Raw genomic sequence first — 24,707 nt, 5'->3', positions numbered from 1 at the left:
TTCACTTGTGGAAAAACATTAACTTTCACAGCTTTGATAATACAGTAAATGAAACAGAAGATGCTTAAAGAGTAACTGACTTATTTCACATTTAAGTATTAAAGGTTTTTCAACCTTTCACAGGAACCTGCTACAGCATTTCCAGTTCCATTCAGAATTTAAATGTAAACAAAAATCAGAGAGCTCACAAGGTCTTCCTGCTACACACACTAGCAAAGCTGCGCTTTTAAACATAAAACAAAGCATACACTGATGAACTACAAAGAACATCAAGGACACTTGCAAAACTATACCTTAAGTTTACCTTACCGATTACAGTGCAATTATACCCTGAAAAGGCTATTCAAAACTTGCTTCTACTCCAACACCTTCCACTTCTAATTGTCTACGGTATCCAAGTGTCATTCAGGGCAATTCTAGAAGTCAGAATTTAAGATCCTTCCAAAATGAACGATTTAGAGCACATCTTGCTTTAATACTTGTAAAGATTTTAAAAAAATGACATTTTTTGTCAGAAAATTCTGCTTATTGCTAATGTATTATGTTTAAATATGAAGTTGCATACGAGAGAACACATTTTACTGGCATAGATTTTTCATCTCAAAGACTAAAGAAACAAGTTTTCCTTAAACAATCTGACAAAACTACGCTGCATAAGACATCCACCTTCATTACTTAGACTTGCAGGTTTTGACACCTCATTTGAGAAGTTACAAAGTTACCCAATGCACTAGAAAATGCCTGGAAGCAGTGCCAGCTCATTTTCACAAATGGAACTACTTCCTCATCAGAAGAGAAGTTTTGCTCTAGTTAGAGCAAGATGACTTACTGTCAAATCTCACCTTCCTGAGCAAGTGGAACTACTGAGACAACCTTACTGAAAGAGGTGTGGTTCCTTTTTTAAAAATCATGTTTGACAATTCCTGTATTTATATGCTCAGAATTTTAAGGAATGCAAAAGCTAATTGTGCGTTAAAAAACGAGATGTGTTATCCTTTCCTATGAGGATTCTTTGCTTTCCTCCCTGAAGGCATCCTGATTTTCTCAGGCTTTATCTTAACACAGCTATTTAACTCCTGTGCTTTGTACAGAACAGGATTCATATTAATGATATTAAAAAAATATCTACAACAAACACATCCCTTCAAGTCACCAAAACCAGACTGCAGAACGCTAGTTTTATGATTTAGATAGTTTTAGTCTTGTTTTGCACTTGCACTGTTTGTTAATGAATATTTACATTAGTAAATGCAATTTTTACAGTAACATCAGTACCTTCCATTAATCATTGCCTATATTCATGTTGATAAACTGTAGCTTTTATATTCACACTAATATGCTCATTATAAAACGTTTCATATATGCTTATTAGTCTGACAGCCTCTAGTAGGACAACAATTTCTACAGAAACTGCCATAAAATTAGAAGTACAAAAACCAGTTACTAGACTTTAATAAAACTACTTCAAATATGCTGGATAAATAAATAGGTTTTGCATTCAGAACTTGTTAGGTGAGGATGCATTATCCATAGGAAGGGTACAAAAGCAATGACTTCCCATTGCTATCTCTCTTAAGAGTTCAAGGCTTCAAGATTTCCACCTCTCAGACCATATTTTTATTTATAGACTGAAGCAAACATAAGCTTATGTTATTCCACCTATCTAAAAGCTTCTGAACTTTCAGTGACCTACATGAATAAAGCAACTGCAAAACAGTGTGTCTCAACAGAAGCTGGTTTTAGCACTGGAAAATCCCTTGTACTGGATGTGAAAGTCAGTAACTTTCACCGGCAACGGCTCAACTTCAGACCTGTGGATGTACACAAATCTTACGCACCATATTTACTACAGAGCTCTCAGATTATTTTTTTTTTCTTGAAAAAAACTTCTGCAAATTTATCCTCACACTTACTATCATCACTGAAAGATAAGCAAGGCTTCAAAAATCTCATGCTAAAACGTGAATCCAAGGAACACAACTGGGTTCAAAAAACCAGTTAAGAAATCATGTTCCTTCTGGTAGCTGACTCTCCTCTTCCCTTGGTTTTAAAGCTTCTTTAACTGAACTGTGACTCTGTTTTGCCACTATTGCAATTCATGCCCCTTCTGTATTCTCAATTATGCTAAACACTGCAAGTTTTAAACCTGAATTACATTAGAGCTAAATGCAGCCATCTTAAACTGACTACTAGATAGGAACAGGGAAGTTTAACTGCTAAAAATGGAATTGCTTACTGCCTTCACCACTCAAATCTACTGACTGTACACAAAGATATGCATCAAAGACCTTTCAGAACTTGTATCACCACATTACTTGATCTCCTATGTACTTAGCTTTTACAGCATTATTAGGAGTCTGGTACAAAAAAGTGTGTTATTTTGCTCACCTTCTTCCCTCCTTGAATTTCAGCAGTTTCAACCAGTGTTCTAGTTACATCTCTATTTGACATTATCCAAAAAACTATATAGCTATACCATCATCATCTGCGTCAGCCTTCAGTACTATCAGTTCCATATCACAGGAAAAAAGTATATGAAGGAGCAACGTGATTTATTCCCCATGAAAATGAATGTTAGTGTCTCTGACTCCACTCCTACATTTATTTATAGTCTCAACTGGATGGGTGAGAAGGGTGTGCTTTTCAAATGCTATCCGGCAGACTTTTTTTTAGCTCAGTAAAACTGAACATCTGAGATAACATTTTCATTGTAAAGTGATAGCACAACTTAAATGTATCAGAATTAAAACCTTAAGGCATCACAAGATCTGCATGGCTATTTGCCTGCTTTTCCAAGAGTTTGCAGTGTTACCCATCTTTGCTTTATTAGCCAAGAAAATATACTGCCAGGCTTGGAAAATTCCACTCACATCAGACAATCAATTTTACATGGGACTGAAGCAGATAAAAGAATCAATTTAAGTTTACAATGGCAGAGATTCTGTTCACTTATACCGAGCCAGGAAGAGTCTCTAGAATGTCTGCACCCATTTGGGGAGAAAAGAAAAACTGGTATTAACAGACAGAAGAAAGTTTGGTGACTTCATTAGTCACAAAAGCCCAGGCAGCACGTCTCAGACCATACAGAGGCAAAATAAAACTGTCACTGTATCTTTTATTATTTGACTGGAAAAGAGGCAATGGGCACAAAATGAAACACAGGAAGTGCCATCTGAGCATAAGGAAACACTTTTTTACTGGAAGGGTAACCAACCACTGGCACAGGTTGCCCAGGGAGGTTGTGGAGTCTCAATCCTTGGACATTTTCAAAAGCCATCTGCACGCAGTCCTGGGCAGCTTGCTCTAAATGACCCTGTATGAGTGGGGGCGGGTGGTGGTGGACCAAAATGACCTCCAGAGGTCCAACCTCAATCATTCAGTGATGCCACGATAACTTGTAGTCTAAGTATTTTCAAGCATACCTTCTAGGAACAATGTACTGGATTAGTTACTTGTATTTTCTACAACGGGCTAAAAGAATCATGGATTACCACATATACTTCTTGCCTATGTTATTACTTGTAGCAACAGAAAGGTGGCATTTAAATGTGAGTTGAGGTGGGCACAGCCTGAAAGCCTCTTGGGGAAGAGAGAGTGAGATCCTGGTACTGTGCATCTCTTGGCTTATCAGTGCACCTGTAGTTCTGAAACATGGCCCTGTTAACCTGTTAATCTGCCTTACTGTAACCAATCAGACATTTCAGACATCCTTCTTCTAACATCAAAGTCTGAAACATCATTTATTGATGTGTCCCACATCTAAGTCATCTCACAGCTTCCACAGCCATGAAAACCTAAGTTTTTAAAGTTGAAAGTGAATACAACCACGCATTACATAAAGAGATGAGCAAGTGCACCATGCATACAAAACACCACACCCTAGCTCTGAAACAGGCAGCTGCCATGAAGCTGGGTCCGAGAGAGGAAGACAAGGAGCACTGATAACTGAGGAGATCCCCTGCTCCTCGTGAGATTTTTATAGGAAAATTTGTCTTAAATCTAAAAAGTTTCTAACTGCCATAAAGAGATCAGGCGTACATCTCGTTAACACAGACCCTTTGCTGCCTGACCTTACACCTCCCTAGTTACTGTCTCCTAATAGTAAGCAAACCAGCCTTCCTCACCCCATGCTCCCCGCTCCTTTCCTAAATCTCCCGTCCCGCATCTCCTCCCGCGGCCTGCGGAGGTGAAAAGGGAGGCGATGGCCGAGGCCGGCGCTGCTCCGGGGCCAGGGCCGCGGCGCACAGCCCCTCCGGGGGCGGGGAGGGCAGAGCCGGTGCTCCGGAGCCGCCGGCTGGCACAGACAGGGCGCCTCGGAAACGGGAAGTGGCGGGGGGGAGGGGAGAGCCCTTCCGCGGCTCTTCTGCCTCTCCGCGCCGTCCCCGCTCACCGTACCCCCCGCCACGCCCCGGGCAGGGGCAGCAGCGGGGAGCCGACTAAGCGCCCACCGCCTCACCGGGCCCCGCGCCCCGCCTCCCGCCGGGCCCGCACCGTACAAGGAGCGGCGAGAGATGCGGCGGGGCCGGGCCGCGCCGACCCTCCTCCCGCCCCCCCGACTGACAGGCCCGGGCGCGGGGCGACGGTAAAAATGCGAACCACAGGGCGAGAGGTGAGCTCGCCCCGCGGCCTTCCCGGTTCAGAGGGCCGGCGGACGAAAGGGCGAGCCGGCTGAGCGCAGCACCCCCACCCACCCCTACCTTCTCCTCATCGGACAGCTGCTCCTCCAGGTCCGCCATCTTCCCGTCTGGCTCCGGCCGCCGCCCCCGTCTCCTCCCTCCGAGGCAGGAAGGGCGGGGCCCTCGCGCGCTGGGAGGTGCCGCCCCCACGCATGCGCGCGGCGGGGCCCGGCAGGGCGCGGGGGGGCGGCGGGCAGTGGCGGGTGGTCGGTGGCCGCCTTCCCGCCCGTGTTGGTGACCGTGTCCGTGGGGCGGTCCCTGTCGCGGTGCTCGCTCGGAGGGAAGCGGAGGCCTCAGCCGGCGGCAGGGGGTCGCGGCAGAGGGAGTCGCGGGGAGCGGGGCGGCAGGGCCTGCTGCGCTCCGCAGGGCACCTCGGACATGAGCAGCAGGGGTTCCTGCCCATCCCCCTGTGACTAGCTAAAGGCGTCATTTCAGTCAGGTCGCTGGAGATTTGGGCAGACGGGACTGGGAGCTGCCGGGTTTCGGGCATCTCGGGGCAGCGGCCGCGGCCGCCGGGGTGGGGGCTGCCGTGCGCCCGGCCGGAGGGGTCTGGGGAGCGCCGTTTGGGGCCGGCCATGAGGCTGAGGAGAGGGGTCGTGTGACGTGGTTTGTGCTGTGGAAGGCTGGGCGTGGAAAAGGAACGTGGTGGTTGGGAGGAAATGGGAGAATAAATAAATAAGGGTTTTTTTTTGCCACAAGAGTAAGAAAATGTGAAGAATGTGTGCCAGGGGCATGGTGCTGCAGCTAGACCGAGGGGCGTTTGAGATGGCGGCTTGCAAGGGTTGCCTGGAAGAAGACATAATAGAAGTTTTAAGGAAAACGGTAACAGAGGAAAGGCGGCATTTCTGTAGCTCAAAAAACTATGTGGGTTTGAGGCCCGTGAAATTTTGTAAATTCTGTATCCTCTTACAACAGTGACCCAGGGGCAGATGCCCAGGGAGTGGTGATGGAACGAGGCAGCATGTGTTGGCATTTCTTGGGAATGCTTCCTTGCTTCCAGCAAGCCGTGGCGCAGAAGATGGTAATCCTTCTCAGTGGCTTCATCCTAACGAGGATTATTGAACTTCAAGGGTCAGGTAGACAGTGGGATGTTCCGTTTTGTTCCAGGGAAAACGGATAAGCAGGAGAAGCTGCTTTGATAAAGATCTGTTCCGGCAACAGTAAGGCAGTTGCAGACAGCATTCTGTAGGTGAAAAACTTCAGAGGACTGAAAAGGAAACCAAAAGAGGACTCAGATGACCTTTTTGAGAAAATCTTCGTGTTCCTTGGTCGAAAATAGAAAGGACATGGGAAACACTGGTGTTAGCCAAGTAGACTGGGTTTTATGGAACACTGGGATAAAGTCTGAATAAAATTGGAAGTGTGTAAGCTTCATCTCATTAATATGTGCACCAATTTCCTGGACGATACAAGAGCAAGGGCAGTTGAGAGAACAATAAAAATAAAAAAAGGACAACTAAAGCATTATGAAGTAAATCCAAATGTTACATTCTTTGTAAGAGGTACATCTTTCAGTTTACTGCACATTAATGATAGGAAACTCAAATATGTAAGATAATTTGGAGCTTGAGAAAGATTGTATGATACATATATACATATATATGGTATAACGAAGTTAGTGGGTTGATTCTTTTGTGATGTTGAAATTGATGGTTAGACATTGTTCTTCAGGATGGAAAAGGTAGAAAGGCTCCTGTATTATGCCAGTGTCCATTAGCTGTTTCAAAGTCAGAGAAGTTTCAGAAGAATAATTTATAAATTAAATTTCTAATTCATTACATATGGTCTGCCATGGACTACCTGATCTTGCTAGAGAATAAGTTGAACTTCTTAACAGTCTGTTCCTAACATCTGGGAAGAATAAAGTTATTATTATTACTTCAAACTTAAGGAAATATGGTGGAGTAATTATATGTCCAGTAATAACTCTCTGGTGACATTTAAAAACCACATTTTCTTAATGTCGATCATAGTGTACTTCATCCCAGTTGTGATGGACAAGGAAAAGCTGATCGCTGACTGGAAAATCACAGGTTTCGAGATACATCTGAGTCATCTTGGTGGGATGAATGTAGCCAGCTTCTAGTCAAAGGATCTTGTTATGCTCTAGAGTTTATCCACATCTGTTTTTCTTGCATGAGTATGTGCACAGGAAGATTAGTGCTGCCACGTGTACTATGGCAATTTTTTCAAGGCTATAATTCTAGATGCCCTAATAGGACTGTTGCATGTAAATAAGGGAAGGTGATACTGGGTAAGAAGTCGTTACTGTCAAGTGGATATGTGGAAATTACAATGGCACCAAAAATGAATATATGAACAAAGGATGGAAATGGAAAAAAGTCAAAATAAGGAAAGTACAAGTTAGACAACATGACCTATTCAAGAATGTTGAAAAGAGTTTTAAAATATCTGTAGCCATGGAGGGTAAAGATAATGGACAATAGTTTATTCATGTCAGGAAGAAAATAAAGGACAACCAAACCTAACGTTTGATAAGGCCATTGCTATATGCAGAGTGGTGAAGTGTAGAGCTGAAAAGGTACATTTAAAGGATGTTTGGTTTTGGAACATCTCACATATATTATTTGGATTCAGTAATAAAAGGTAATGGTCTGTAGCAGGGGAAGGCATTGCACAACATTTGGTTTCATGCAACAGGACTTTATAACTTCCACCCAGGAGTCTTAAGAGTAGCTGAGGAGGTCTGTGAAATGTTTCTGTTAATTTTAAACATGGGATTTGCCAGCTAGGGGTTGTTGCCAAGGATGTTGCTTTATGTAATATGTATTAAGAGTATAGTTCAAAAATTTAGATCTTACCAAATAAATATGAATAGTTTTCTCATGAGTTAATGTATCTATCTATTGGATGTCCCATGTTTATACCAGTTTTTTTCTTGAAGTTTGGTGAAGTTAGCGTGATGAAGTTGATGATTCAGAGGAGGTCTGTGTAGTCATTGTAGATGCTAATGGGAGCCTTCTGTGTAAAGCACCCTGGCAGGTGCTTTACTGTGACCTTAGGACTTAATGGGAAATGAATAATAACACAGAAATAAGTACCGTTCTTGCCTTGTGACTCAGTGTTTTGGAGTGTTTGTGTGTCTTTTCAGGAAGAATATTGAAATTTCAGAGGGAATTTAAAGATGGCCTAAAAATCATCCTGAAGATGCAGAACATGTTTTAGGATGTGAGTCTTAAGGATGTCAAGATTAAGTAGTGACTTAGGTAATAGCAGTGATACCTGACTTAGTTTGGAATTTATATGCATCTTATCTGAAGTCATACATCTTTACTTGCTGTTTTAAATTGAATACAGTCAATTTCCAGCCAGTAAATCTTCTCATGCTATAAAATTCACCCATAGTAGTGATCTTCTTCATGTGCCCGTGTCTCTCCACCATTGATCAAAGGTTAATTTGCACTACAATGACATACAGAACAACAAAACATCCTTCTATTAACTAGCTAGCTAGCTCATGTCTTAGTAGATATCTAGTCCTGCTACATGAATCTCACTGTGGGCTAGCAGACCTGTTTGATGAGCAGTGTGTGGTTTACTGATGCAATGAGGGAAAAATGAATTGGAAAAAAAAGGCAGCTATTGAGTTCTATTTCATCTAATTGGAAGCAATAGAGCTACCAGTCAAGCATCTTGCTATTTTGTTGTACTGCTTCTGTCATTTCTTTCTGTATTGACTGTGTAGGGCCAGACCCCTGGCCCTCGAGTGGCACTGGGAGGAAAAGGCCAGCAGTCCTTCCTGCATGGTCTCCCTGCAGGGCGGTCAAATTGGCTTGAGAGAAGTGCAGTTCCTGTGCTAAAGCCCCCCTGAACAAGGAGGCAATGGGATGTAGGAGTTAGCACAGCACACTTCCTCTGTCCTTCTGCACTGGCCCCAAAGACTGTAAACAACACAAGAAAAAAATAATTTACGTTTGCATTTTTCATATTCAAGGCAGGCAATTGACATTTGACCTATCGCATCTATTCAGAGGCCAAATGGATGAGAGGTTTATTTGGTGCCGACTTGTTTAATCTGGAGGATGTACCGCGCTCTGTTTCCTAGGACAAAGGTGGACTCTGGCCAAGCTCTGAGCCCCACTCAGGTGGTGCTGCTGGCAGTGGGACAGGAGGAGTGCTCAGAAAGGTGTGGCGGGCTGTGTCCCTGCTGCCTGCTCCTGTTTGTGGGGACCATCTCCCTGCATCCCTGCCTGTTGGTATATATCCTCACATTCCTGCAGGTTGGTGGGAGGCATACTCCAGTTGCTGAGATTCCCAGATACATGTCAGATCTTAGGGCCTTGGGAATTACCTGCCAGTTTATGTCCGTATTTTGGGGGAGCTGGTGTTTGCAAAGCTCGCAGTTTGCTCTTTGGCCCTTATGGAACCTTAGCAGCAAAAGCAAGTAAGTTTGGTTTAGAGAAGTTTAATGTTAAATCCTTACAACAGTGTTGGAAGGAAAGCTGTGACAGGAAGAAAACTAATAAAGTGCAACTGTAGAGCAAACCTGAGACCGAGCTTCCTTCTTAGATAACACTTAGGATCTTCTGGGCCACAACAGACATTCAAGAGAATGATTCAGTAGCCCTTCACCTACTGTGGAGGTCCCATTTAGAGTCATAGAACAGCCCAGGTTGGAAGGGACCTTGAAAGATCCTTTTCTCCAACCTTTTGTGGCAAAGGAAGCATAGGTGAGATTATCTAGCGCCCTGTCCAATTGCATCTTGAAAACCTCCAGTGATGGGACTCTAGCACTTTCATGGGGAGTTGGTTTCAGTTATTGATTATTGTCACTGTAAAAAATGTCTTGTCTTATATCAAGGTTTTTTTTAATACTTTAGCATTTACTGCCTTTTGGTTTCTTTGCTCATCAAGTCCATGGTCTTGCTTACTTGTGGCATTTTTAAGATTGTCATAATATTCTCTATGCTTGACAACCATAATATTTTTACAAGCTTTATTACACTTGCATCATATTCTATGTTTTTCATAGAGACTATGTATGTCATAACTACTTAGACATAATTACAACTCAATATGTAGAGTGGATTTATTTGATCAGTTTTAGGTCACATTTACCCCAGAAGCTCCTTTTAGTTCCTCTTAGGATTGCATTCAGATCTTATCCAGGCTTGCTCTGTGACTTCCTACTCTCTTTCTATTCTCAGCTTCTTTCTCCACCCCATCCCCTCCAAGAATAGTCAGCTATATATTTTGCCTTATGTAATTTAAATTCAAAGTCTTACATTTGCCTTTCTTTGAACATGTACCTGTGTTTTAGGAATTAAATACCCATGTTGTTTCTTAGATTTATCTTAAAGTGCAGGCCAGTAGTTTACTTCACCGATGACAAGATTTAGTTCTCCCATCAACTGAGGTGCTTCAAAGCAGATCTGCTTTTTGAAGAACTAACAGTGGGATTATTTATTTGTGTTTTTTATTTAGGGATGGGAATGTGCAAAAGTAGGGTGAAAAAGAGCAAGTGTTGAGCATTTTAGAGGAAGGAAACCAAAGGAAGGAAATACACCTAAGTCTTGTTGGCTGCCACTCCTGCTGCAGCAGATGTAAGGAGGTTGCAGATCTTTGAAGGCAACAGGCAATAGTGCAATAGCATCTGCAAAGACAACGGGGAGATGGTAAAGATGAAGTGCCGCATACCAAAACATCTCCTTTTGGTTCTAGTCAGTCCCAAGCTATCCTTTGAAAGGAGCAATGCTTATGTAATCCGAATTATGTATAGATTTTCAGAGGTGCCAAAAAAAATTCATGTTCTACTGATTCCGAAGCCTATAATCTTTATGCATGGTATATGTGTCTGTAGGTTTCTCCTAACATGTTTGTTAAATCTGCTGTTTTGATGTTAACTATTTTAAAGCCACAGCGTTAGCTTTCAAAATGTCTCTACCTGCTGAATTCTTTTTTTCACCTGCCCTTTGACTTCTTGAGTGTATTGTTTGATAAAGCTGTCAGACTTGCAAAAGTGCTTCATCCAAAAGTCTCTGATGCAAGAATCCTGGTTTCCTTCTGAAATGTAAAATGAAGTGCTGTCAAGCAAAGTGACTGCTTATAAAACATCTTTCATTACAGAATATCTTAATGCTAATTTATTTCATTCTGATGCAATGTGAAGAAAAACAGCATAGTAAAAGTGCATTCTAAAAGTATTCTTGAAGTTAGCAGTGCATGATGGATTGCCAGGACTGAGCAATTTTAGGGGTTTAAATTATAGCACCAGAGTATTCAGAAAAACAGGACAACTAGAAAAGTCTTGTCTAACGTTTTTTACTGTGTCTGTGGAAAAGCTGCTAACTTAAACATAAGTGTGCTACAGCGATAAATATTTTATTAATAAATATATCATAGCCATGTGCTGTGACAATGCTTAGTAAAGAAAAGTATTAGTATGTCTATTTTACAGGCTGTTTTTCAAAGATAAATAAATTAGCTGTAGAGAGTACAGCTAGAGGGTTTCATTCATGTAATGCAAAGGGTTCAAACAATAATCAGGGACTGCAAAATCTGAGCAATCCAATCTGCTTGGTTTATCAGCAAAAAGCTTAAAGGTTTGCGAGTACTTATTGGGAGATCAGAAAGTTATTAATAGGATGTTTTGATATATTGGGATATTACAGGATTGATGGCCAGAAGGTAAAACAGGACAAATTCAGGCTAAAAACCCCCATAGTATTAATAAATAAAGTTTGTATCAATTGTCAGAGTAGTTGACTGCTGGAACAATTTAACCAAGGCAACATTGGCACTAGTAATTTTAGACTGTTTTTCTTAAAGATACATTCTGGAGTTCAGCAAGGACTTACGGAGTCTTGTGGCCTGCGTTGCAGAGAAGGTAGCAAGGAAGATTCTGAAGCAATCCTCTCTCACATCGTATGGCATGACTCTTTGAGCCCTTTTCCTGTTCAGCAGATGATGGAAAGAGAGTCAAGTGAGAATGGAAGTGGCTCCGTGGAAAAGCTGAAGAAGAGAGAGTATAGTTGGAGTGTAATGAACTGGATCCTGCGAGGATGGTGTACAGAAGGGGATCTGGCTTTTAAAGGGGAGCAAAGAAAAAGTACCAGGGAAATTACTGAGGTTAGAGTGGGTATTGATGAAACAGGGGAGACAAAGACCAGGGTCAAGCAGAAGGTCTGTAAAAAGGTTTAGCAGAGTATTTGAAATGGGATTATTTGGGGAGGATTTTTGATACCTAACTTATGAACGCGTGAGTCTGAGCTGGTGAACCTTCCGCTCCCGTTACATTAACAGGGCGAAATAAACGCTCCAAGGGTGAGATTCACCTGACCTAGTTAAGACATCTGCCTTAGAGTAAGATTATTGGCTGTAATGAGGTGGCTAGTTCAGACCCAGCTGGCTAAATATTAGGTGCCCGTGTTATGACAGCCAGATCCCCTTTCAGTGTTACACAATCAAAGGCCAAGAAGGTGAAGGACTGAGGAAGCAGGACAAGGGCTAAGGAGGAAAAAAAAAAAAAGGACAGCTGAAGTTACAAGGCTAAGGGAAGAGAAAGGGCTACACTTGTAATTCAGCATTGCTTTGCGCTCCTCAGCGAGGTAAATCACACACTTACCCACAAAGGACTTTGTACCAAGAGGGCTGTGTTTTAGTATGGCCTTCATTGCAGTTCCTGCATGGACATCAGGAATGCTGTATCAGTAGCTATTGATAATACAGAGATAGAGCAGCATTAGGAAAGGGAGAGGACGAAGGGGAGAAAAATCAAAGTGTAAGGGTTCTCCACCCCATAATGGCTGAAGAAGGCCTTTAAGATAACTGTGTGCCTTACAATAGCTCTGAGACTTCTCCAACCTGAACCAGTCTAGCGTCTCTTTGATGTACATCATTTGTTTGCCTTTGTTCTGTACCAGGATAGGTTGAGAAGAGAAAAGCAGACCAGGAGAAAGCAGCGATGGTGCTATGAGAAAGCACATAAATCTGAGGAAAGCAAAGGGGCTGGAGCACTGGTTTTCCCAGCCATTGACTTGTTACAGGAATAGAGCAGCTACCTGATTTTTGAAAGCTCCATGAGAAAACACAAAAATTCCTTTCCTTCACTCCCACTGAGTCTGTTCCTGTTTATATATTTAGTTATTCCTTTCTGAGAAAGTAAAATGTAGTCTTCTAGCTGGATTTATTTACTTTCATTTTAAAGGAGACATTGTTTGGCAATTTTATTTTTCAACAGGAAATGGCCAATGTGCTGATTTGTTTAATGAAGTTGTGATTCACTGGAGGAGTCCAAATTCTTTTTTCTTTTACTCTCTGTAGAACTGAATGTCTTACGAAGATAAAATCTCAATAAAGGTAAACCGTGCAAGCAGCTGTGACTGGAGGGCTGAGAATTTCTGTGCCTGTGTAGAGAAAAATGCCTCAGAGACAGTGGTACTTCATGCTTCTTAACAGTGGTGTGGGTCCTGAATTTTGATCCTATGTCACGTATTAGAAAAAGTAGGAAGAGGAGTTAGGATTTTGAAGTAAAGCAATGCAATTTTACTTTTGATTATTTGGCCCCTGAATGATGCATAGAATTAGTACTTGAGTACACTTGCTTCTGACCTCAATAAAAGTTCTGAATGGTGAATGTTTGTGAAAATTAGGGCAGTGTCTGAATGTTGATGTGGGAACATAACTTCAGTCATCTACTTTTGAAATAGTTGCCATGTTGTGTATTGATAAATAATTATCTATTATTAATCTATTAAAAGTTGTGACTTTTAAATTTTATTTTTATTTTATTTGGCACTGTTTAATGGAAGACTGGCACGGTTTGTGATGCAATCTGCCTAGAGCAGTCAGAACTTACCTGTGGCCTTAGAGCCCAAGATATGCTTCCTAGGGAGAGCTGTCGTTTTTTATCTCTGCACAGGGATGCAGTGAAACCACCTTGGATGTAAAAGAAACCAAGGAATTTCCCTTACCGTTCTCCTTTAACAAAAGTTGTCCTATATATTACTGTAATAATTGATTGTTCTCAATTTTTAGGTGCTGCAGTAATTAGTAGGTCTCCATCTGACTACAAGGGAGCCAGGATTACACCCACCTGGGTTCTGAAGTTGATGGTGACCCCGGGCCTTTTCAGATAAGATTAAATTACCAGAAATTGAGGGAAGAGGTTACAGACAAATGGGCAGTGTGTCTGTTGGAGGGAATGCCAAGTTTTATATGTCTATACATTGTCTCAAGGTAGCATTTATTTTGTTTGACTTAAACTCCACAGTTTTCTTATTTTGAGGCCTCAATTTTGCACTTAATTGGGTTATGTAATGGTACAGAGGTATGTTGCAAGAGCAAAATTAGTATCAGAAGCATAGCAAAGCTCAATGCAGGAATTATCCATCACTGTATTTCATGCTTGCTTTGTACTCAGCTGTGATCAACTTCATGGGCTTTGTATTGTCACTCTTCATTCACTGGTTTACAAGGAAGGATCCCCGCCCCCAAGCATTTCTACTGTTAATTATGGGAATGGGATTTTCATTAGGTTAATAATTCTGTCTGTTCCTGAGAAGTTTGTAAAAAGGGAAAAAAGATGGCTTTTATTGTTACAGTAAATAGGGATATAGGGATGGTTGGTCAAATTCTCCATCAACTGGTATGAAAGACAACTGACAAAAGTCAAATGCAAAACCAGAGGAAATGCATCCCACCATAGTGCCCCCTTCAAGAAGCAGTCTTTTGGTTAAGAACAACTCAAAAGTTACACAAAGATTAAAGGTCAGATTATACTACTATAATTTCTGCACGCTCAAGAAATGAACAGAAAGTAAAACATTATGCTTACTCCGAAAAAAAGGCTGTTTTCCTCTTTGTGGCTCTTTAGCGAGCATTTTCTGTGAACTAATTAGGAGTGGAAAATATTAAAACCAGAACTGTATCTTGTTAGTAATTTAATAACTTACTAAAGAATTTCAATATCTAGATTAACTGTTTTGAACCATATGAAATGCTTTTTATCCTGGAAAGGGAACAAAGTTCTATTCCGTGTGCTTTATGCTTTATTTTCTGTGGTTTAATCAGTTTTCTAAATTTTAGAGAATTGCATTTGCTATGTATCTGTGCCTGTTTTAACTCCTGTTGCTGCTGTTACAATGCTGTCCCTGACTGAAATGGATCATTAGTCTGATATGAAGCCTCATGTACTTTCTTTCCAGATGGTAAGCTCAGGCTTTTGCAATCTGTGGGAAGTTAGTGCAAATACAGCGTTCCACTTCCTTCCTCACCACAAGATTTTGAACTTCTGGTTTTAGTCTCTCATGTCAGATCAGTATATACAGCAAAAAAAGGAGTCTCATCCCTGTTGTGATGAGTAGGATGAGGTGATGAAGAGATACAAACAGAAGTGGGATATCCAAATATGTAAGGTAACACCATCTAGTGTGATGGAGAGGGCCCTCTGTTGTCACTATTCTTTTTCAGATTTTTGTGGCCCTCAAGTTGAAAGCCATTTTTTAGGGAAAGAGGCAAAGGAAAGCAGCAAGGAGCTTTTACATACGTTTCAAGTCCGACACAGAAAAAGATAAAGAGTTTTCTGGAAAATTTAATGGTGGCAGGATGTAAGATTTTGATAACCTATGAAAGACCTAGAAGGAATGATAATAGGCAGGAGGTGCTGAGACACAGGTGGACCACTGTTTTCCTGTGCTGCTTGCTGACACAATGACATGAAAAGCCGTTTCTAAACCTAGTTGAGCCTATTTGCAGATCTGCTGTAATTGAGTCCATCTTCCCCACAATGATCTTTGTCCTCACACAGTGCTGGATGTTGTTTTTTGGCTATTCCCTTGTGTAGCATGGATGGTAGGACCTGTATGTGTTCATTTCTGGTAGTTTTTAGCCCTTACATGCTACAGACTTGTTTCTGGGTTTGGCCTTACCTTCCTTTTAGTCAGTCTTTTCTTTGCCCTGAATCACATCAGGTTGCTGCTGCCACCATTGCTCCTTACCTTGTGTGCTGGGACTTCTGTGAGTCAGGGAAGAAAGAGAAGATCTAGGAAAGGAGTGGGGAAAATGGGAGGGTGGGGAGAAGAGGGAAGCAGATCTCCTGTCATGTTTTTTCCGTACAGCATATTGCCCTTCACAGTTTCTGTGCAAAAAGCCTGCCTCTTGTTGTGGACTGTATTCCAGGGAAGGATTTTTCAAACGGGCTGTTAATAAACCCTCCATCTAGTCATGAAAGTCTGTTGCAGCCCTCTAAACTTGGCATAGTTGGGATTTTGTCGTGCGTGTGGTGGATGACCTGCTGGCCATCAACCCTGCAAGTGGCCGAGGCTGGGAAGGACAGTGGTGAGGGCTTGCCCCTGCCCATGGTGTGAGGTGGAGGGAAGCGGACTAAAATAGTCCAGGTCTTTACCAGCCCGAGGGTTTTGTTTTATTTTTTAACATTTAGGAGAAATTCTGTTAGCCAAGCTAAACAAAAGGGAAACCAAAACAGACACTGGAGTGGTTTCAGTAGGCATCAATGGAGTGGTTCCCCTGATGTCAGGGGAGGAGCTGATGAAGAAGACAGAAATTTCAGTCTCAGCTAAGCTGCAAAATCTGAAGGATGCATGCTTGACTTCTGTCCGTGCTGCACACATCTGTGTGCCCAATGTCATCCGAGACGTGCCCGACACTATGTCATATGGATTAAAGATTAGTCATACCAGGCTATGGGTGCAAAAACCCCCACTGAAATATGAGTCCTTGGTGTAGAAAGGAATCTGAGGCAATTGGCGTAGAGATTGTAATCTTTCTTTTCCTGCCGCAGGATATACAGCCTGTATTTTAGGCTCCCTTTTGTAGTTTAAGGCAATCTATGTTAAGAGCTGACGGTGAATGTACATTAACCTAGTGCAGGAGCCAAGTATGATGCTAGATGCGGTGGGAGGACTCTACAGGGTTTTGGGAAAAGGAAGCCAAGTCAGTATTCAGTGTTCCTGAAAGGGAAATTTTAATAATAGGGGAAATTAAAGCAGCCAGAGAGAAGCATAAAATTGGGTGGCAACAAAATGGGAGAGCAATTCTGTTGGATCATGACTTCTGTGAGAGCTCCTCACGTGGGTTGGACCCTGGCTATTCTAGGGGAGAGGGTTTAGAAGCAAGCCCTACGTGCTTTCAGTGACATATGAGCAAAACCAAGTTAATGGCTTACATTTTTCTGATAAAAATGATCAGTGCCACTAGCAAGGGGTGTATTTAGCAGATGCTAAACAGACACTACACTACAAAAAATAAAATAGTACTGTCCTTTGTTGCTTTCATTTTTTGCATATGTGTGTGCACTTAAGTTTTTGCATGTGTGTACTTATACATCTAATAAAAAGCCATGAAAGATATTCAGGGATTCTTATTTATTTTAGTGCATATTGTATAGTTACCATCTAAAGACAGAGGTGTTCCAGTGCAGCTGTTTTGAAACAAAACAGTTTAGAAACCTGAGAATTACTATCAAGGTAGAGCTTTTGTTTATTTCAGTTAATTCACAGTTAGTAGTTGAATCTACTAATCAAGTAGGTTTATCTTTATAGTTTCATGAATTATACAGATGTAAATATAATGTAAGACTTTCTTTGTCTGGAAGTCACGTATTTCCCCGATGGTAAGACTTGGGGCTTCAGGCATAATGGAGTGTGATAGTAATTTATCGATGTTTTTTCGTTAGTTAGGAAAGAGCTGAAATAAAGGATGCAAGCGGTTCTGTGGTGCTCCTGGGAGGCAGTGGCGCACTAGATGGCACTGTTGGTTTTAGTTTTACCGTTGTCTTGCTCTTCTAGGGAAACTTGTCTTAATTAGCTTCCTTTTGAAAACAAACATGCTGTTTCAACAGAGGGTCAGTGTACATTGTTCTGGGCTGCTGCTTTTATGTTTATAGTCATGTAATCAATATGTTGAAGGGTAATTAATTTTTAACTTCAAGCCAATTGTAGATCAAATGCCAGTGGAGTTACTGGGTGGAGACAGTTTAATTTCTTTTGAAGCAATGATACTGATTAGCTGTAAAGGGTTTGCACTGAGTTGCTAGAGATCCAGAAGACCTTCTGCTTTGAAATACTGGTGTTAACTTTAAAGTAACATTATTACTGTGATACAGATTAACGAGTTGTGGCATAATTCTGACAAAGTTCTTCTCATGTACTTGCTATATTTTGTCCTGTCAATTCCTATTTCAAAGCAGCTTTGCTTTGACTGTTCCATTCCTATCAAAGGAGTAGTACAAAGTCAACATTAAATTGATCAAACTCACTTTCAGCTTTTTATCCCTTTTCTCTCATTATCTGTGTTCAGGGACTCCAGAGGGCCCATGGCTAAGGATGAGATGTGGTCCTCCATACAGCAGCATATAGGCTACTGTAAGAAACTGGGGGATTTTGAAATCTCTGCAAGCCGTGCTTGTGGGGCACACTGGTGTCCTGGCCTCTCTTCCCTTTCTCCTGTTGCCTAGGGCAGCTTTGGCCATCTCTCAGGCTCCTTACTTGGAGATGCTTGCTAGCTCAATACTTCCAGTGCTTTCAGCCCATCCCCTTGATGCTTCCTTGTCTTCTGACTTTTCTTGACTGTATTTTCATCCATTCTCTCTCTTTCATCTTCTTCAACATTGAAGCAAATTAGAATCTCAACACTCAGCTTTGCATCCCTGTCTTATGATTTTAACATCTTCTTCCTGCTCCTTTTTCACAATCAATGAATGGACCATGTTCATGGATAGGCTATTGATCACTTCTCCAGGTGTCTGGATTCTTTCTGATCTGGTGTCTGCACTTTCCATTACATTAAAATTTCACTGCAGACTCTGGCTATCCATTCTTGGGCAAGCCTCAGAGCCTCTCTGCTGTCCTCATCTTCCTTGATCTCTTGGCTGACTTTTGATACTTTGATCATTTAATTGGATTTCATGCCAAGTAAAACGATGAGCACTGGTTTAATCTGAAATTAAACTTCTGTTTAGTCTAACATTAAGAAAAAAAAAGGTCAGTTTAAGAATAAAAAAATATTTCCCTTTCTCTGAAAAAGCCAGCCTGTCATATTTTTGGGCTTAAACTATTGAGTTCAGTCTGGACCGAACAACAATTTCTGTCCTTTTGAGTCATACTTTAAGTAAATCTTATCAGTGAATGGGACTGTGTTACTGAGCTGTGCTGCAAACATCTCTAATTTCTGCTGGAACCAAGAATAGCCCTCAGTTTGGATGGGCACAGCCATCAGCTATTGAGACTTGTCAGATTTTTAACCTTTTCAGGAAGACAAAACTCAGTAAGTAGGATAATGAACAGCAGAGGTTGGGGTCCGTGCCGTTATATTTTCTGTTAGAAATTAATATTGTGACTAATAAAGGCAAGACTGCAGTTACTGCAGGAGACTGCGCTGTAGTCTGTGGTTGTTTGTAAGATACTAGATTAAGATCATGAAATTTATCCTAGTTTTGAGACAAACTAGAGATGGATATTTGCAGCGTACAGGAAGACTGAAAATCCAATTATCATAACCACAAGAAATGAAGAGAGAAATCTATGCTGCCTTTCTGTCTGTCGGTTCTGCAGGAGGCATTTTTCCAGTGATCTTGGTCACCGTGCTTCAGAGTAGTACTTCTATCTAAACTGACCGTTTTGGGAGGTGATGGGGTGGCAGGGTAACGTGTATTTACAGCAGAGGGAGCTGATGTTCAATGACTGCGTGCATGGTGCCTGCGTTTTTACTGCTGTGCCAGTCTTTGTACAGTGAAGCCATTACCAGTGCTTCTGTAAGCACTGCTGAAGAGGTATCTTCTCTCACCAGTTTGGGAGGGGTATCTCTGCATCCCTCGCCCACCGCCTGCAGTCGTGGCAGTCCTCACTGGCAGAGCACTGGTTAGGAAGAGGCACCTCCTGGGGACCCTGGGCGTTTTTCCATGCCGATTTGCCGTGAGGGAGAGACTGGCAATAGTGTTAGTGTAACATTGCGAACACGGAGTCTCAGCGCACCTCTTCCCTTACCTACCGAAGTCTAATGTTTCCATCTTTCCAAATAACGTAACTTCCTATTATACCGCAAACAATGTCTCTTTTGTGCTCTTTGCTCTGCTCCATGGGTTTGGCCTGGTTTCTGCCTGACCCATCTCATGAATAAGTGCTCAAGAAATTCTTTGATTTACAGCATTCTCTTTAGAATCTGTAGTTCTCTGGCACTGCCTGGCTGGATTATGCAAGTTATTTAAAGTTAATTCATCAAAGTTAGTTAAAATAGAGACAAAGTAAGTGTGAAACAGCAGAATACATATGCATTCAAAAATACGAAGTTATCATTCTTTTAAGTGAATTTCATTGGATCAGGCAGGCTAAGGGATTGACAGATTGGGATTCCAAGTAACTTGAGTTCCTGCTCCTGGCTTTGCCGTAGCTCTGGGTGAAACCTGTCCTGGTGAGGCAGCTTTCCTGACTGTGTTCAGTGGTTCAGCTAAGGCACAAAAGAATTAAGTCGGGAAGGTACCTTGTCCCAAGACAAGTGTAGAATATGTACTTAAAAAAGAGAGGACTCAGAGAACTGCAGACCCATCTAACTTGTATAACCAGCAAGATCCTCAAACAAGTTATTAATTTGCCTTGTTAGCACCTAGAGCAATTGTTCTCAATCCACATTTGTTTGTGGACAAAACCTCTAAGCACTTAATGTCTGCTTTTCCAGACAACTTGAATTATATCACTAGTGGCTTTCTTTAGCCATGAGCAACAGAGCTGCTGACCTAATCACTCTATAAAGTAGCACATTTTGAGAGTACCAAGTTCATCCTTGGCACCACACTTAGGAAATGTGGATAGACTGGAAAGAACCAGCAAGAAGTTAAGATGGTTAGAAAATAAAGGATATGACTAAGGGTTGAAAAAAAATTTACTTTAGAAAAGATGGGGTTAAGATGGGACATCTTTACTTATTTTTTTTTTCTATAAATAACATGACAGTCCTTTGTTGGCTATGTAGCCAGTGTTGGGGCAAAAAAAAAAAGAGGGGGGGGGGGCACAGGAAGGAAGCTGCAGCAAGGAAGATTTAGAAGAGAAATCCAGGAGAACTTTAGCACTATACAAATAAGGAAGCCCTGAAATCCTTGTAGCTTGTACAGGTTTGTTGTTTTGAAGAAAACGCGAGACAAATGTTTTCTAAGGCAGCTTAGGTATCTATCTTTGGTGAAGGCCCTATCTTGGTGATGTGGGATGGCCCAAATGATCTCCTGACATTTCTTCCAGCCCCGTATTTCTGTGCAAGTGATTGGAAATTTATTGATGAAATGCACTCTCTCTAAACTGGGTAGTACTATTCATTATACTTCTTCTTAGGGTAGTTACAAAGGAAAACTCTTATCTCCAAAATTGGTTCCTTCTGTTCATTCTCTGGTCAGCTTTCCTCTTCAGGCCTTGGTGCTAGGCCTTATCATAGCAGGCTGAAATTGTCACTAGCTGTTTAAACAGAGGTGTGTTTGGTTAGAACCATCAAGAATGGAAACGAGGAGGCTTTTACAATAACATTTCTATTAGGGAGTCCTCCCAATGTTTCAGTACTCCCTAATCACAAGTAATTTTGGTATGAATTTCCTTAACCAGTCCTCCTCAGAGTGATCGATTTGTGGGCTGTATGCTGTGGTCACTGTTTCTGGGCAATACCTTCATGTCGGACAATGTACTGATGTTAGCTCAGCTGATCACAGAGGTAGGATGGATTTGCCTCTTTTCAACAGCCTTTTATCAGTTTTCCCTTGTCTTGAAATATAAGTTATTTTAGGTCTCTCATATTCTCAAAGTGTAGCTTGGCTCTGTAGGAAGATGTATTATATATGCAATCTGTAGCTAAAGAAAACCTACTCCACAACATAGGCATCTGAAGTTGTGGATACATTTCACATCCATGAAAAAATACACCACTGGCATTGTAAAACATAGATAAGGCAAAGCAGCAGCCCTCCTCGTTCGGATCCGCTATGTCTGACTGACAGCTTACTGCTCTGTTGTGCTTTACTACTAAATCGAAGTTCCCTTGCAACTGTGCAAGTCTGTCACTTTATGCTTAAATATTTGGAACTTGCAGTACATCTGGGAAGCGAAAAACCACTGGGAAGCATTTCAGATCTTGAAGGAGCTGAACACTTCAAACAGATGGCTTCTTGCCAGAGAGAGCTCTTCCAGCTTTCAGAAATGCTCCTCATAAAATTTGACCTGGCTGTCAGGGGTAGTATATAACTAAGGGTGGGTGGGTGGCGTGGCGTGGCGTGTGTAGGGAGAAGTGATATTAAACTTGTAGAAAATAGTGTTGGGTACCTTGAGCAGTGAAATCATTTGATCTCATTGCAGCCTCTTCATTTCCTGAACGTGGCTGAAGGTACGAATGAATGATGGACAAAGTTTCTGTATTTTCATTCAGGTGGTGAAGGAAGTTTTGGTGGGTTTTTTTTTTTAATTTTCACTGAAATGAGAGGTTGTTCGTCTGAATTCAGGTTGAAAATACCAGTGTTGCTTATGTGTGTTGTACTGTATGAATGAGTGTGTTTTATAATATCTGCTTGGCAGACTAGTGCGTAAGTACAGTATGACACATATTCTAAACCAAGCATTTCATTAAGGAAGGACATTTGTTATTTTCTTTCAGTATGGGCCGTTAACCTTCATGGACACCAATTTTCCTGCAATGAAGTTACTATTTTAACACCATTCAAGGTTTTATGCAGTAAAATACAGGACTACATAAATTTTTATGCAGTCGTGGTAAGTACTATAGGGGCTTTAGAAGTGAGTGCATGGAAAAAGTGCTGTGTTCATAATGCTTTGTTCAGTGCAGCAATAAGGATTTGTTTATATTGATCATCACCATCCAGCCATTATCATCCTGTTTAGGATTGTCTGCAGAAAGTAATATTGGGTAGATATTTGCATGCAGAACCTCCATATCGTGATGCTTTCAGGTAGTGTGAAGATACTAGAGACAAGAGACAGGATAAAATATTTGATAAATCAGTTCTGATGGACAGAGGAACCCTCAAGTACTGCAGAGAGCCCTAGTTTCTACCAAATGATCCCAAATCAGTTTGCTGGACTCTTCACCAGAAATCAACTCAGCTTTGAGAAGAAACAAAACCTAATTCAAGATGCCCAGAGTGGCTAACAGAAGAGAATTCCTTTCATTTATCCAAATAGGCTAGCAGATATATTTTGAAGGCGTTCACTCTCCTAGATATGACATAGACTTAAACGTATTTTAAAATAATTTACTTTGTATTTTTGTGGTGGTCTTAAGAAAACCCTGATGCTATAAATTAATATCAAGATACCTAGAAAATGTATTTTATCATTGTTGTTGCAGATGTGCAAGTATTTTTCCAGGATATTTTCAAGTAAACCAAATATTCACAAAAAGAAATAGAAGTAGTCCTGACATAGATGCCTTTTATTTACTTGTATTTCATACAACAGCCCAAGTTTACACCTGTCAATGAGGTGAGTTTGTTTTCATCTGCAGCTAGATGATCTTTAAGGTCCCTTCCAACCCAAACCATTCTGTGATTCAACACTCATGGGGACTGCATGGGCCTGACAAACTTCTACCCTTCTCCCACCTGAATCAGAGCTGCTGTTTAAATATTCTGCCAATAGCTGCAACAATTTGGTCCTCAGAGGTGTATGGAGGACACAAGCAGTGCTGGAACATTTTTACAATTATTGAGCCATTGACCTTTGGGGGAAGTACTTTGAATACTGGCTCTTGTGGGCAGCTGGCCAGTATACTACATAGGCGTGGCTAGTAATTTAATAGGCAAGCTAATTTCAATTGATAATGTTTCCAGTAACTGAAAATGAATGAAGAAGCTATTCGGGTAATTATATTTCTCAACAAAATGCAAAAATTACATGATGAGACTGTTTTTGACTTCTGAAGATGGTTACCCCTCCTGCAGCAGTAACCTCTTTTAAGAAAAAAACTTTTCTTAAAGAAAACCATTGGCATACGATAGGAGTTGGATGCGACTCACTCCTTTTTATGTCCCACTTGCTGACTAGGGTATATGTGTTGTCACAACATTGCATGTGTTTGCCATGAATTCTGCGCTGTGAGCTCCCACAGGCTGCAGCTCCGCTGTCTTTCTTAGCTTACCTTCATTTTTTTTTCTGAGCTGCACAAAAGATAAGAGAATATACTACTGTTGTCTGGAGGCCTTCTTTGCTTCCTAATTACAGCTCAAACTGTATTTTTAGCGTTTGTGTTTGGTTTTGTCACACTTGCAAAGCATGCCAACTGCCCCAGGGAGCTGCAACCTCCTGGCAGCTGAGGTGTCCATGTTTGGGCATGCACCCTGAAGTTTTTGGCAATAACACTTTTCACATCCTAAAGGAGAATGTTCAAACTGTCATTTGTACCAGAGTGGGGCAAAATGTGTGCTTGGTAATTAGAACTCTGGCAAGTGTTGATACATGGCATTTGTAGAAATGCCCAGGGCCTCAGAGGCTCCGGTGAGGATGACTTCCCTGTTGAATTGTTGTAGTGAACGTGAGAAGATGTTCAGCAGATACCAATGAACCTTCTAACGGCACTACTGAAAGAGAAAAGTGCATGGAAACCAGATTAAATAAATCACTCTTTGCTGTTCTACCTTGGACTGTGCAAAGAAAATCCTATTAAGCCTGACCTAAGTTTCTGGTTATATTTGCTTAAATCCTTAACTACAACCATGTTCTGTTGTTGAAGGTGAGAGCCTCGTCCCGCTGCAGACCCAGGTCAGTCTGCAGCCCTGAGGCTTTCTGCAGCGACTCTGGACGTGGGGAGGAAGGGATGAGGTGACAGCAGGGGGAAAAGAAATCTGAATGTGCCTCTCCTCCTCCCTGTAACCTCAAATAAGCTAACAACTGGAAACCCACAAGCCCAGCACGGTCTGCATGTCGGGCTCTCGTTTAAGCCTGATTGGGCTGGACCGCATCTGATCGCTGTGGAGCTGGGAGGGTCTCCCCGGGCTGACCTGGCAAGGATTTACCTTCGGCTGAGGGTCAGTCCCCACCCACGGTGTGTGATGAGGAGGCTGCTGGCTCT

At 41.7% G+C, this 24,707-nt stretch overlaps 1 protein-coding gene and 1 long non-coding RNA gene across 4 annotated transcripts in view; one reads left to right on the top strand and one right to left on the bottom strand.

Annotated features, from left to right (window-relative positions):
- Positions 1–4,822, bottom strand: part of CAPZA2 (capping actin protein of muscle Z-line subunit alpha 2) — a 30,542-nt gene extending 25,720 nt beyond the window's left edge. The window contains exon 1 of the mRNA XM_040595165.1: positions 4,698–4,822. Coding sequence (XP_040451099.1) covers positions 4,698–4,736 — 39 coding nt within the window. The 5' untranslated portion in view covers positions 4,737–4,822. The remainder of the gene's footprint in view (positions 1–4,697) is intronic.
- Positions 4,823–4,866: 44 nt separating this feature from the next.
- Positions 4,867–8,119, top strand: LOC121088705. 3 transcript variants are annotated; one of them, XR_005828015.1, is made up of 3 exons: positions 4,867–5,115; positions 5,592–5,697; positions 5,784–8,119. It is a non-coding gene; the product is annotated as an uncharacterized LOC121088705 (long non-coding RNA). The 3 variants fall into 3 exon arrangements; XR_005828016.1 differs by having other exon boundaries at positions 5,376–5,697; XR_005828017.1 differs by lacking the exon at positions 4,867–5,115 and adding an exon at positions 5,141–5,498.
- The last annotated feature ends 16,588 nt before the right edge of the window (positions 8,120–24,707 follow it).

The sequence above is a fragment of the Falco naumanni genome, chromosome 5, assembly GCF_017639655.2.
Source record: "Falco naumanni isolate bFalNau1 chromosome 5, bFalNau1.pat, whole genome shotgun sequence".
In the NCBI taxonomy this organism is placed as follows: Eukaryota; Metazoa; Chordata; class Aves; order Falconiformes; family Falconidae; genus Falco; species Falco naumanni.
This window is presented reverse-complemented; position numbering and strand designations above follow the sequence as displayed.